The sequence below is a fragment of the Aplysia californica genome, unplaced genomic scaffold (genome assembly GCF_000002075.1).
Source record: "Aplysia californica isolate F4 #8 unplaced genomic scaffold, AplCal3.0 scaffold00119, whole genome shotgun sequence".
Lineage (NCBI taxonomy): Eukaryota > Metazoa > Mollusca > Gastropoda > Aplysiida > Aplysiidae > Aplysia > Aplysia californica.
This window is the reverse complement of record NW_004797389.1, coordinates 1,158,016-1,171,882: the sequence shown is the minus strand read 5'-3', so window position 1 is coordinate 1,171,882 and position 13,867 is coordinate 1,158,016. Positions and strand designations below refer to the sequence as shown.

Genomic DNA, 13,867 nt, shown 5'->3' with positions numbered 1-13,867 from the left:
TATATATCTACCTTTGGTCTTTTTTTTCTTGCTTTTTGTGCTCTTTGTAGTATCTGAAGCAATTTTATTGCTGACCTCCAAAGAGCAAGAAGTCTTCCTTTGAGTTTCATCCACCGACAAATGATCCGTATCTTTTCCAGCAACGTTTACCGAGCATGCTGAATCCATGAGCTTGGATGTGACAGAGATTTCCTGGCTGTTCCTTCCCCTCTGAGACCTCCGCAAAGACAAATTGTTGTCCCCTCCTTCCTCGATCAGAGCATTCAGTTGTGAGACATCAGTGCAACCGTCGCTGGCTCGGGCATCCATCCGGTGCTGGGTCATGTCTGTGTACTTTATGCTGGCCTTCACCTTGCTTTGGGGTTTTGCCACAGCACTCGTAACGTCCTTACTGTTAACTGCAGCAACATTCTTTTCTTTACCAGATATCTTGCATGTGGCTGCTGCACTTGTAACGTCCTTACTGTTTACTGCAGCAGAATTCTTCTTCTTACCAGACAACTTGCTTGTAGCCACTGAACCTGTATCATCCATACTGTTTATTTTGGCAACCTTTTCTTTACCAGACAACTTGCTTGCAGTTGGTGCATCTACGCTTTGATCTCCAAGATGTACGACACCATCAATCCCACTCCCAGTTTTTTCTTGATTCCTTTTTTCCAACAATTCTTTCCCTTTTCCCCCTTGACAAAATTTCTTCTTCTCATGATAAAGCTCCTTATTTTTCCCACTGCCGGCTTGTTCATTTCTCTCATTATGAGAATTTGTATTTCTTTCACTACATGGTTGCAAAGAAGGACTTTCAGCTTCATCATTATTTTCCTCCATCTCCTTAGTCCTGTGAGCTGACTGTTTTGTCTTCCCCGTGCATTGGGCTGCCAGCACTTTCCACATGCTCAAAGTGCCCGACGTGAGAGAACTAGCTGGGGACATCATTGGCTCACAGGGAACTGACACCTTTGTGAAACTGCCATGGCTGTTTTGACTTGCCTCCTAACAGGGAAACAATAATAATAATAATCACCATCATATTAATAATAATTACTACACTAATAATAAATAATAGTAATAATAAGGCCTAATAATAATAATAATAATGACAGTTTGCCTACCAATGTCAAACTATACTATGACCAATGCGTCTGCATATTTCTTAAAGAAAAACTAAAAGAAATAAAGGTTAAGATGACTTGTGGCTTCTGCTACGACCAATGAGACCAATTCTGGCAGAGAAGTGTATGCAATATTTTGAGCATTTAAAAGCTTTATTTCTATTTGAGGATATGCAGAGTTCACTGGCTTCCCTCTTGAAAAATAATGTAAGGATATTTAAAGTTCTTACTATACCGTTGGCAACAAATTTTACGGTTTTGTCATGAGCTGCTATTTACAATGCACTTCTCTTTTAGATATTACGAAAAAAGACATTTTTCACAATAACATTTTTTTTCAAGCTATTACTGGCCCAAACCACTGAAAAACAAGAAGACAATGAAACAATTTTTAAAAGTATTTGACACATGAAAGTCTTAAAAATTTTAATAATTAAATAATTATATTAAATAGCTTTTTAGCATTTCTATGGCGCAAATTCCCATTCAACAGTAAGATCTTTGTGCTTTATAATCTATATTATTACCCTAGCAGACAGGATAGCATTCTGAAACAATCTCATTTTCCAGGGAAGCATACAGTGCAGTGCAATATAGCAACTTAAGATACAAAAATATTTAGGAACATGTGCATAGCTGCCAACTAATCAAAACCAAAAACAACAGACTCTACGCACACAACGGGTCAATACCATTGGCATAGGCCTATTGACCCCACCACCAAACCCTTCACACACTTTTCTACATTCAATTAATTCAAGCTATTCAAAGCAGATCTGCAGAAAGAAGGCTTTTCAATTGACCAAAAATTTACTAATGATCTTTGTTCTCATTATCATTCGCAAATCCAATCAAGAAAGTTAAACATTTTTTAAAGTATTGGCAAGTCTTGAGAAGCAATACTAGAAAACTGAAAAATATTTATTTTCCTAAATGAAAACGGACTCCTACTCAGACCCCCAAAAATGTATGAAATACTTTTTTGCCATACTGGTTGGCAGCTATGCAAGTGCAGTTGACAGTTTTACCTCTGATCTATTTTCAATGAGGATAGGTTCCAGCACAGTGGATGTTCGGTACTGCTGCTGCTGAAGGAAAAGAAAGGGGAAAAAATTAATAACTACTGCAAACTGTCAGATGAAAATGTTCTTGTCCACTAATATAAATATGTGAGGTATCCTGTCAAAATGATTAACAAAGCTTTACAATGATACCAATCCAATAACTCCATATGTCCAAAAATTGATGAGTGCCTGATTGACACATATCGTCTTCTTACTTGAATTTTACTGGTTCAGAGTTTTGTTGAAATTGGTGCAAAGACGACTGGGTTATTGCCCTTAAATTGGAACCTTCTCCCCCCTCCTTTTTTTTAACACCCTGTACAACAGATTCCACATGTCGAATGTCATCATGGAGAAATCAAGCGCTCGTCAAAATAATGAAATCGAAGAAACCGACATTTTTCTGCCCCTTTTTAGCAATTTTTATAAAATTATTTTCATAGGCTTGAAACCTTTTATATCTCTCTAAAGACACATTTCTGTATAAATATTACTGAAACATGTTGATCAAAGGCACACAAATCATAAATATGCAGCTTTCAAGGACACTCAATATTTGGAAGTCATCACATTTTCCCACCATAATTTTACTTTAGACACAAAGCCCCTCCTCACCCAACACCTTCAATCGAAAATATCTTGACTTCCATTCAAGATAGTTGGATATTTTTTTCATCAAAAGCAAGATAAATGAACAAGCTTAACGATAATACGAACGTCATATGCCCAAAAATTGATGAGCGCCCGGTTCCACCACGTCATGGCACAAATTGTCCCTTTGGCTGAATTTTATTCATTCAAAATCTGCAAGTTAATTTGTACGTGAGAATGTGTGTGGGTCAGGGAGCTGTGTATTTGTGCGTGTGCGTGTATATGTGTGTGTGAGTGGCTGTGTGCATGTGTGTGTGTGTGTGTGTGTGTGTGTGTGTGTGTGTGTGTGTGTGTGTGTCGTTAAATGGTTTCACAATGTGCATTTTCTTTCCTTTGATTAGTCAATAATATCGAGTGATAATTCCGCATCTAGGGGTTAATTGATAAGTAAATTCTCATTATTATCATCATTACTATTATCATTATCATCTTATTTTACCTCGACTTTCATGATGGCTTCCATGAAGAGTGAAAGGTTTGCCTCGGCCTCCGTAGCAATGACCACTAGATGGGCTTGTTCATCCACGACCCTGTTACTGTTAGAGAGTAGCTGGGCTCCGACACACAGCTCCACGGTCACCTTGTTCAGCTTGGACGTCTCTGAGGGGGGGGGAACAGCATTACCAAACAGTGAAATGTAGTGTGGCTGATGGGTTTATGGATATGTGGCATGTCTGTGGCTGAGGATTTCATAATGTCTTCTGTGACTGAGGTTTTTAAAAATGTGTGACTGAGGATTTTAGAGATGTTTATTTTACCTAGAATCTAAGAATGGACAATCTCATTTAAGTCAATTCAGAAGTAAAAGATATAAAAGAAATTTTAGGTCAACGAAAAATCAAAACTACAAAAGGATAAATCATAAAACAGTCCAATGTATGGTATTAACCATTATGCCACATAATTTCATGAGCATTTCAAAATTAATAAACGAGTTAGAATTTTCTTAATGCAGACAGACAAAAGTGATCAACTGGAGTCTCCTCAACAGCTGCAATGCATTAAGACAAGCCAGGAGAAAGTCAGGGAATATAGGGTCTATCAATGAGTAGGAAACAAGCACAGCGGTGTCCACTAAACAGCAACCCAGATAAGAGCAACCTCTGCCAAACAGCAACCTAAGCCGACACCACAGTACTGCTATAAGCTGACAAAATGCCTTTTTAAAATTTTGGGCGCCAAATATTTTCATTTGCAAAATCAAAAGCCTGATCAGTTACCCTACTTGTGTGAAAAAAACATCAAAGTGAAACTATGACTAGTTTTCTAATAAAATAGAATTCAAATTTTGAAAGAATGCTATTTCAAAATAGTTATGCAGACAATGAGGAGCACTTAAGAAGATGTGAGGTACACACTTGACATTTCGTATCTGCTAATGTCATTTTTCCACAGAGATATCGTCTCCCACAGTTGTTCCCCTTGGGTTTGGGTGGCCTGTGAGGAAAGAGAAGGTTCTCTGTAAATCAAATACAGTCAAAAGAGTCTATGTCAGCTACCTATTGTCAAAGAGAAAAGTGAATGTCTCATACAGTGCCATTAAAATGTAAAAAAAAGGAGGAAATGGGAGGAGGCCATTTGCACAGGTGACTGTCTATTACAGGTGACTATTAGAATAGATTTGATTGTATTGGAAAGAAGCCACGAGGCCAATAGAAACATTATCATTCTACAAATATTGTAGAACTTATGCAAGCACAAACATTTTATGACAACACTATAAAACCACATGTGAAGGTTAGATGGGAAAACTAGAGTCATCAAAAACTGTAATTTGTGAGTTTGTATACTCAAAACTGCATTTCTGTTCAACTGTTCATTGACTACTAATGATTGACTTCTCATTCAACTAACAATAACAATAAACCACCAATTAAACAAAAAAAGAATTTATGAGTCTAAAAGCTTTTAAAATTGATACCCTCATGATTTCTAGTTTATGATAACACCTGTTTTCCATACAACTCTTTATGTACAGCAAAGGCTTACTCATTATACTAAAGATCATAACCTGTCTTTGAAGTCGGGGTTGCTCTAGATTTTCATAGCTTCTCATCTTAAGCCACTTAAAACGTAACAAGGTAATGTAAGTGCCGAAGATTAGAGGTGAGCCTAGAGAGTAACATACAAAAGAAGAACAAGGAGAGACAAAGAGGATAGGTGATTGATAGGACACCAGGGTACCCGCCAACCACCCACTTATTATCTTTCTGTATTGAAATACAAAAGTTTGTTTAGATCAAGGCTAAAATACAAAACCTTCAGCTTCCTGTGGAATAACTACTGATAAGATAAATAAGAAGATGGGATTAAGTTTAAAGTGTATGGGTTTAATGCCCTTATCAACACCAATACATTATTTAAGAGACAGGGCCTCTGGATTTCACATCTGTTTCTGATCCGAGTGAGCAAGATGGGTAGAAAGCTCTGAAAACTCCACATAACTACCTGATTTTTAAAACATCCAGCCTGGGATTCAAACCAGGGCCATCAGCTTCATAGTCCAGCATGATACCAGTTGAGCTAACTTAGCGCCCAAGATAAGATGAGAATCTAATGTTTTCAGTAAAGAGAAATTTGCTGCAGCATGGTAAATTCAACACACACAAATGGCAACACATACACACACGTATATTCTCTCTCTCTGTCTGTTTGTCTGTCTGTCTCTCAAACACACACACATATTGGCTTACCTGTGATGACAAAAGTGTGGGTTCACAAAATATGCTGACTCGTTTACTTCCTGTGTTAAAATCGACCCAGAAGTCATCGTAACCTTCATCAGCAGGTTTGTAAACCTAGGAAAAGATAGAGTCAAAAAGCTGGTGAGGAATATCTGGACAGGTTGAAGGAACATTACACTAAGCGGGGATGCCACTGGGATTTTCGTGAATATGTGTGGCATCGTGGTGTAATCAGGCATTCGTCAAAATAATGAAATCGAAGAAAATTCTAAAAAGTTGTCTTCGCTATACAACAGAGTAAATCTGTCTTAAACATAGTAAACTGATTCTTTGTCTTCATTACACTAGAGAGTAAATCCATCTAAAATACAGCAAAGTCATTCTTTGCCAACATTATACTAGAGAGTAAATCCCTTTAAAATATAGCAAAGGCATTCTTTCTCTTCCCGCAAACTAACAACCTGATAATTGTGACAAAATTCATTTACAAGTACAAGAAAAACCGTACCTTTTCTCCGTCAAGTGTCACATATTTGGCAGGAACCGAATGCACCCTAGGATGTAAAACAAGAAAGGATAATTTGGGAAGGTTTTGTTTTTAACCCACAATGAGCACTTTCAAATGATAGACAAAAAGCATGGAAACAGTAATAAAGAGAAAAGCTGACACATTCTGTTTGCAGGTTGGTATCTTTAGATAGACTTCTCTAACACAGTTCAAAATTGCACCTTTTCACAGGGACCAAGACAAATCAAGAAAAGTTGAATGTCTTCTTTTCATGACTTTATTTTGCATCCTGCTATCTGATACATTTTACAAGTAACATATCTTCAAAATTCTATAGGAAAATGTTTAAATTTCAATAGCAATTTATTTAATGTTAAATATCCTGTTCAATATTCTTTATCGACAAGAACAAATTTCAACTTAGTGAGGGTTTTCTCATATACAAACATGTTCCAAATTCTAATGGCCTTAAAGATACTTCTGAGGCACATTTAAACATTTTTCTTTAAATTTTAATGATTTGTGCGCCATTTATATATAATTTCTACTGTTTCGAAAGTGTCTCTTCTCTGTAAAATGTGTATGCCATGTAACATGGATCAGTGGCTTAACAAACTACCTACCTAATTGGGGTACATGTATGAAAAAATTGCTTTCAAAATAAAAGCAGTGCAAACTTGTGTAAAAAATGAACAACAAACTTCAGAGACAACAAATATTTGAATTCAAAATACAAAATTGAAAAGTTTGGGAAAAATAAACAAGTGTGAAATGAAAAAATCAGAAGGGAAATCTACTTTTTTTTAAAAGCAAAACAACTTGAACAGAAGAATAACTACCGCTTCAAGGAAGTAGTACTCAGCGCGTTCACTTTGTTAAGAAAAACCCGGCAGTCCTAAAATGAAAGTTGAACACTCTGTGAAACCTCTAACCAAAAATAGATTTATGCTCATAAAATAAATTTATGAAAGAGAGAAACGACCACCTTGTCACTGTGATACTTTTAGTATTACAACAGAAAGATACAATACATTCTATTTCTTTCTTTTTGATACATGAGACAAAAATCTACAAAGAACATTTTGTATTAATATGTCAATCTTATTAGGAAGCGAAAAGTGGAGTTTCTGGGAAACTAGACTCAACTTAAGGACTTTGAACATTTTGCTCTCACTGAAAAGATATAAAACGTAAGAAGGGAAGACCATAGATGACATGGAGGCGAGCGGTACAAGCAGAAATTGAAAAAGCGGGGACATCATGGAAACATATAGAAAAGGATGCTCAGGACAGGCTTCGCTGGAGTAATGCTGTTGATGGCCTGAGCTCCACTGGGAGTTAAAAAGGGCAAGAGAAGAGAGAGAGAGAAAAGATATAAGGAAAACGATGCAGACCCAAAGAAATTTATTTGGAAAAACCAAAAAGACGGTAGATGAGAAACACTCGGATAATATAGAATTTTTGAGAGAATTTCATCTGAGAAATGAAAGGAAAACCATGACTGCCAATGTCTAATTAAGATGTGGCACTTTTTAATGAAAATATCAATCTCTAATTAATATATCATTATATTATATATCAAGGTTTAGGATATTTGAGGAAATTGGTACATAAACTAAGTCTGTGGACCTGCTTTACCATTACAGGCTTGCCTACTTTTTCTTACACCCAATCACAAACACCCAATGTTATAACATCAAACAACTACAAACAAACAAAATAACATCAGCTGGGACTGTTTTTGATGTAGTGTATGTTATGTCTTCTCAAATTCCTAATTAGATCCAGGACAGTCCAAGGAAATTTGGGACAGTTGGCAAGCCTGCCATTATCATTAATTTGAGGGGGGCTTTTGCAGTCTAGAGGTATGGCGTATGGTGTTCCCCTCTCCGTCAAAAGGTCTTGGGATTGACACTTGCCTTTGGCAAAAAGATTTTCTTCTCTGAAATCCTTTATCCTTCTTTCGTGTTCTCAAGTCTATTCTGTCATCTGCTTTCATTTCCTCCCCCACATCCTCTCTGCTCCTCTCTCCTTTATCATTGTCTCACTTTACTACTACTCCAAATTTCTTCTTACTGCCATCTTTCATTCAACCCCTGATCTTAGGGTGGGTAAAATTAAACACTTAACCTTCTCGGGTAAGATCCCTTGGTGGTCCTAAAATCGATAAGCATAGGCTTCAAATGCCACCGAGGCAAAATTCAAAACTAACGCAAACAAAAACTAACTCACTGCTGAACTACTCTGGTCAGTATAAAAAATGTAGAGTACCTTTTAAATCATAATGTGGTTGCCTGAAGGCAAGGGTTCCTACGAAGAAAAACAAGTCACATACATAAAAAACTGTTGCACCGCAGGTTGAAGAACCAGCAGTCGACTAACCCTCAGATTTAGCAGGGCAACGCACAGAAGAAGTAGGTTATCGTAAGAATTACTTACTGCTTCAAAGTGGCTATCTCTGATACTGAGGAAGTCATCCAGGAACTTGCTATCAGCATTAATTTCTGACATGCTCTTACGGCGTGTGCTTCTCGGAAAGATGCGGAAAAGGCATTCGATCATGCAGACTTGAAATTCATAATCTGTGTAGAAAGAGAAAAAAATACATTCAAGCAGCTCGAAGCGAGATACAATATACAAAATTGTTACTGCATACTCAATTACAAAAAGAAAGCTTCAGTAAACCACACAACTCAATAACATTCTGATTAATTGGATGTCAAAAAAACAATTCTGGCAGAGTCAAAGGCGTACAAGAACTACAGCTGTATTAAATGCATGTGTTTTTACGCCCCCATCGACACAAATTGGATCATTTAGGAGGAGGGCTTCCAACCCTGCCTGTCTGGGTCAACAAGAGCTGAGAGGAATACAATATCCCCAAGAGACAGACTGAGATACTCTGTAAAAATTCTCTATCCATTCGGGAATCAAATTTGGTTCTCCTCTGAGCGAGAACCAACCACTTAACCATTACACCAGACACAAGTACAATAACTATTACTTTGGAACTTTCTGGTGCATTGAGTAAGAATAATTTTTACTTTGGTGTTGATAAAAGCTAAGACAGACTAAAAATTGCACTCACCTCCTGCTGAAGGAATGGAGGAATACAACCGCATCCTGACAGATAGAAAAGATGGTGGATAAATTGTACACACATTAATTACACATATCTACTAAATGTCAATGCTATATTCTCATAACTGATGGACTACTAACTACTCATTGTCGAGGAGAAAAGAGGTTGTCTTAGACAGATGGTCGTCTTACACAGTGCCGTTTTAAGGTTTTAAAAAATTCAAGTTATAAGTGGGAAGTGACTGTTGGTAAAGGTGCTTGTCTTATACAGGTGGCCGTTAGAGAACATTCGACTGTATCAGTTATTGTGTAACAGCAGACGGAAAGAAACGTCAGACCAAATTACTTAAACCTTGAACTTATGTAGTTGTTTTTTTGTTGGGGTTTTTTTTTTTTTGGAGGGGGGGGGGGGTAGATTTTCAAACAAGATAGAAGCACATGCTAAATTGATTTCTACACACACCACAACAAAAAAGTTTTAGTTTTAAGAGTTTTAAGTTTTACAGAATTTGGAACACAGTTAAGTCATGTAAGTGCTGAAGATTAGAGTGGTTACTTGAGAGTAACATACACAAAAAAAAGGAGAAGAGATAAGGGCAATAGATATTTGACAGGAAAGAAGGAGTATATCACTCCAAAGCACGCACCAACCACGTACTCAGTCAACTGCCGGAGACAAGAGTATACTACACTACAGTAGCAAACAGAAGTGTGAAATTTAAGTGGTAACTGAACCCTCGATCGCAACAACAACAACAATAACAACAACAACAGCAAACAAACTACTTACATCCCTTCAAACAGCTCCTTGCTTTTGGAAAGTTCTTGTTTGGAGCGCAAAGGTATACTCTCAAGCATAATGTTTAATGACTTCAGAACCTTCAAATAAAAAATAAAAAAACATGGAAAAAATTGCAATGATAGTAAACATGTTACGCCTCTATTGACATTAGATCTACATACACATGAGTAGACAGCCTGCTTTTTGCCCTTTCTTTGAACTAAGTGAGGTACAACATCATGCCTTCCCAGTGTTTCAAAACCCAATCAGGGACACCCAACAACATGGCATCAGATTATGTAACAACCAACAAAATGACATCACGTGAGACAAGTTTTGGTGGAGTGTACATAAGATTCTCAAATTCCTTACTGCTAAATCTGGTACAGACCCGGGTAAGTTGGCAAGCCTTAAACATAAAAGGAAAAAGATGGAGATATTTTAAATAAACAAAACTTTCCCTAAAAAAACGACTTTACATGTTTTAGGTACAAGTCAAAGAACCAAAGCAATGCACCACATACGGCCCTAAAGACAATGGTATTTCACAACTTTTCTCACAGTCCCGAAAATATCTTTCACAAAAATCTTTTTATCTGAAAGCAGTTTTAGTCGAAGTAAGAGTTTTACGGCACTTTTAACACAAATAGGTCATAAAAGTGCTGTAGATTAGAGGTGTTACTGGAGAGTAACGCACAAAGAAAAGAAGGAAGAGAGATAAAAATGACTGATGTTTGTTAAGAAAGGAGAAACCACACTACAGCACTCACCAACCACATTTACATGAATGTGCACAAAACAAATGTAAGGCTAAAACACCAAAATTTAAAAAATATGTCTTTAACCCCTTCACTTCTGACCTATATTCCCCGCCCTATGCTGACCTTGATTCCAGGAATAGCGCTCAAATGGGTGATCCTTTCAAAGTGTTATTTACTCAGTGGTAATGCATCAAATGCATAACAATGTCTATATCATTATAAAGGGAAATTAATGACCCGTTATCATCATCAGCAAAAATTTCTTCGATAGCTTGATACGTTGAGAGCATACATCGCGAGTGATCAGCCATAGCTCGGAGCTAGAGTGAGACGCTAGAACTGTGAAGAGAGTGACTGTTCAGTGAAGCTATAATTCACGCTATTTCTGTCTGTCATTGTTTGACTAACTAGGGCAAATTAAAGCTTCTCTTACTTGGGAAGAAAAGAGCTTTCAGGGGAGCCAACTCTCGATACTAAATTGCAATTACCGGCTGAGTAGGAAATGAAACAAAATAGCGATACTATTGGGCTGACACTGTACGTCTACAGCGCATAGGAGGGCCCGATTTATGGACGCACACCGCACGCCAAGCAGCAGTGAAGCGGTTAAATAGCACAAAACTGTAACAATCAAAATAATGGGATCAAACTGATTAGCACAGAAGAGAACAATGATTACTATATATGGAAAAAAGAAAGAGACTGCCACGTCATAGGAAAAAATTAAATATATAACTTTGTAAGCTCTTGAAATATTACCTCCAGTTTGTGTGGAACTAAAACACGTTGCGAAAGGATAAAACTGATGCATGCCGGTGACAGGGATGTAATGAGGTGCTCCTTTGCTGAAACACAGTACGAAACATGGTAGGAATCACTATCACATTAGGAAAATCAAGGGACAGGGTAGAAAAGATAGATAGAAAACATTAAAAATAAAATTTTTTTTATTGATCCTTCTGATTATTTACAAAAGATACGTGTTAAGTGTGTTACTCTTTCTATTTACACAAATGTGCTAAAGACAGGTACCAAAAGTAGGATTTTCACCATTTTGAGCTAAGGTTTGTACCTAATAGTACATTCAATGCTGAACACAGTGGTTTTTTAATTTTTGAGATATCTCAAGTATTTTTTAGACATTGCACGTTTTGCGAGGTAGGGTATAAAGATCTAATTTAAGACAATTAGCTTTTAAGTTTAGTACACATACAAACTCGAAAAAACCCCATAATTATTCTATTGGTTCTAATGTATTTATTCATGGAAAATTCATTTCCAAATCGGCATTCAGTTGACATCAATATCATGATTAGAATTCAATGGTAAAACATAGCAGGGAGAAGAAAACGTGCTTCAAGAATAGATTTTAACACCTTTTAAAAGCAGTTTCCATTATCTTTTTAAAACACGCCCTTCCCACGAAATAAGTCAAGATAGAATATTTAGAAGTCAAATCAATGAAAACTCTCATTGTTAAACACATTGTTAAAAAATGGTGGAACTATCAATTTTTTATGGAAACACGTTTTGGTAAAAAAAAGTGATTTTTTGTCATTATCAGCCTGTAGCTCAAATCGGTCAGTGGCAACTTTTGGTACCTTTCTTTAGGCACACACACAAATTTACGGAATGTCTTGAACAAAAAGAACTTTACAATCGTAACAATGAGCTGTCTGAGAACAGAAAAAGCTGATTGTCTGAGATCAACATTGTTTTTATTTTTGGGGGGTTCGTAATTCTGATGGAAAAGAATATATCTGAAGGATCAGCCTTGGGGAAGGTCCTCTTGAGAGTGGGCCACCTTGTCCATCAACAGTAACAGAACATTTGACAAAGAGGGAAAAATCCAAAAGAGAGCACTAGAATTTAAATTCCTATTGGACTTGTACTGTAAACTTATAACTTTTGTTGAAATTTGTAACTGAGTGGGTCACAACGGACAGTGAATCATTTAGGCTCTGCACAATTTGTAAATGTTAGATAAAGTACATGTTTTCCAGCGGTGCAATGGTCTGCAACATGGTTATTGGTGAACCAAAGTAAAGTGGATCACAATGTAGCACAGACAAAATCAGGAAAACATAATAGGCAGCAGATTATAAAACTGGTGAAAGTTATAGTAAATGTGCAGTCCTACCAACCACTACCTGACCAAAAATAGAAGCTTTCCTCAAAATTGTCCTAAAAAAAATAGAAATTTGGGGCAAAAATCAGAGTCATATGTACAGATGTTTTAAACTAGCACAATCACCAAAATGCCAGTGTGGAGAGGCAGACCAAACAGTTGAACGCATCCTTCAGCACTGCAAGACACACAGGGCCCTGAGACAGGAAACGTGGCCAACCCCACTGACGCTGCAAGAGAAGCTATACGGGCCGACAGATGAACTGAGCAGGACGGCCCAATTTATGACAGATACCAGATTTCAAGTGTGATGCGATCGAGAAGAAGAAGAAGAATCAGAGTCTCTGGAACCACAGTAGAATAAAATCACATAACAAACCTCCTGCAATAAATAAACATACAGTGAATTGCAAATACACTTAAATAAATGGAAATAAGAATGTGCATTTTTCATATCATTTACGATAAGTCACAAATTAAAATACAAAATAATATGGTTAAAACTCACCATCTTTACTTGCATCAGATGCAATCTGAAAATAAAAATAAGAAATACATTTTTTAACTCCTAATGGGAAGGGAAGCTTATAACAAGAGATAAGTCAGACTTTGAGGACAAGAGGTCAGAGTAATAGTCAAATTTCACTTGTATGGTACATTCTAATGCTCCCTGTGTATAACATTCTCCCGTTTGTATGATTGCCTAAAGGAAAAAAATTCGCCAGGAACGTTTTACCTAGCCTTTGCTCAAAAGTGGACCTTGTACAATCTACATCCCCTACAAGTACAATGGAGTCACTTAAAACTCAAATCTGTAAGATCACTGAATTTTCTTTGGTTTAGCGGGGTTTTCAGTTTAGATAGGTTACTAAAATCAGACCTGCCACTCTATGAAATCTAAAAATCAGGATTTTAGAGTAAAAAAATCAGGATCTGGTGAAAAAAATCGGGATCAACGGCAAATCAGTGATAAGGGGCACTGGGGAGGGGGGGTGTCATGGTTCCCCTCCATGGGGCAAGTATGCAAGACAAAACTTTTGAAGGAATAATTTCACGTTTGGGCCTCTAAATAGAGAGAAAACTGAAAGACAGCATAA

General features: G+C 36.9%; 1 protein-coding gene across 3 annotated transcripts in view; it reads right to left on the bottom strand.

The window, feature by feature from the left end:
* Positions 1-13,867, bottom strand: part of LOC101854942 — a 46,136-nt gene that overhangs the window by 27,689 nt on the left and 4,580 nt on the right. Inside the window, exons 4-15 of one of the 3 annotated variants that reach the window (XM_013081183.2) lie at positions 13,279-13,303; positions 11,402-11,487; positions 9,891-9,979; positions 9,108-9,142; positions 8,459-8,601; positions 6,859-6,914; positions 6,020-6,065; positions 5,521-5,625; positions 4,186-4,264; positions 3,267-3,427; positions 2,141-2,200; positions 12-993 (exon numbers count right to left, since the gene is read on the bottom strand). In XM_013081183.2, the coding sequence (XP_012936637.1) occupies positions 12-993; positions 2,141-2,200; positions 3,267-3,427; positions 4,186-4,264; positions 5,521-5,625; positions 6,020-6,065; positions 6,859-6,914; positions 8,459-8,601; positions 9,108-9,142; positions 9,891-9,979; positions 11,402-11,487; positions 13,279-13,303 (1,867 nt within the window). Of the gene's footprint in view, positions 1-11; positions 994-2,140; positions 2,201-3,266; positions 3,428-4,185; positions 4,265-5,520; positions 5,626-6,019; positions 6,066-6,858; positions 6,915-8,458; positions 8,602-9,107; positions 9,143-9,890; positions 9,980-11,401; positions 11,488-13,278; positions 13,304-13,867 lie in introns of those variants that run through there. The other 2 variants (XM_005096022.3, XM_005096023.3) reach the window with 2 other exon arrangements.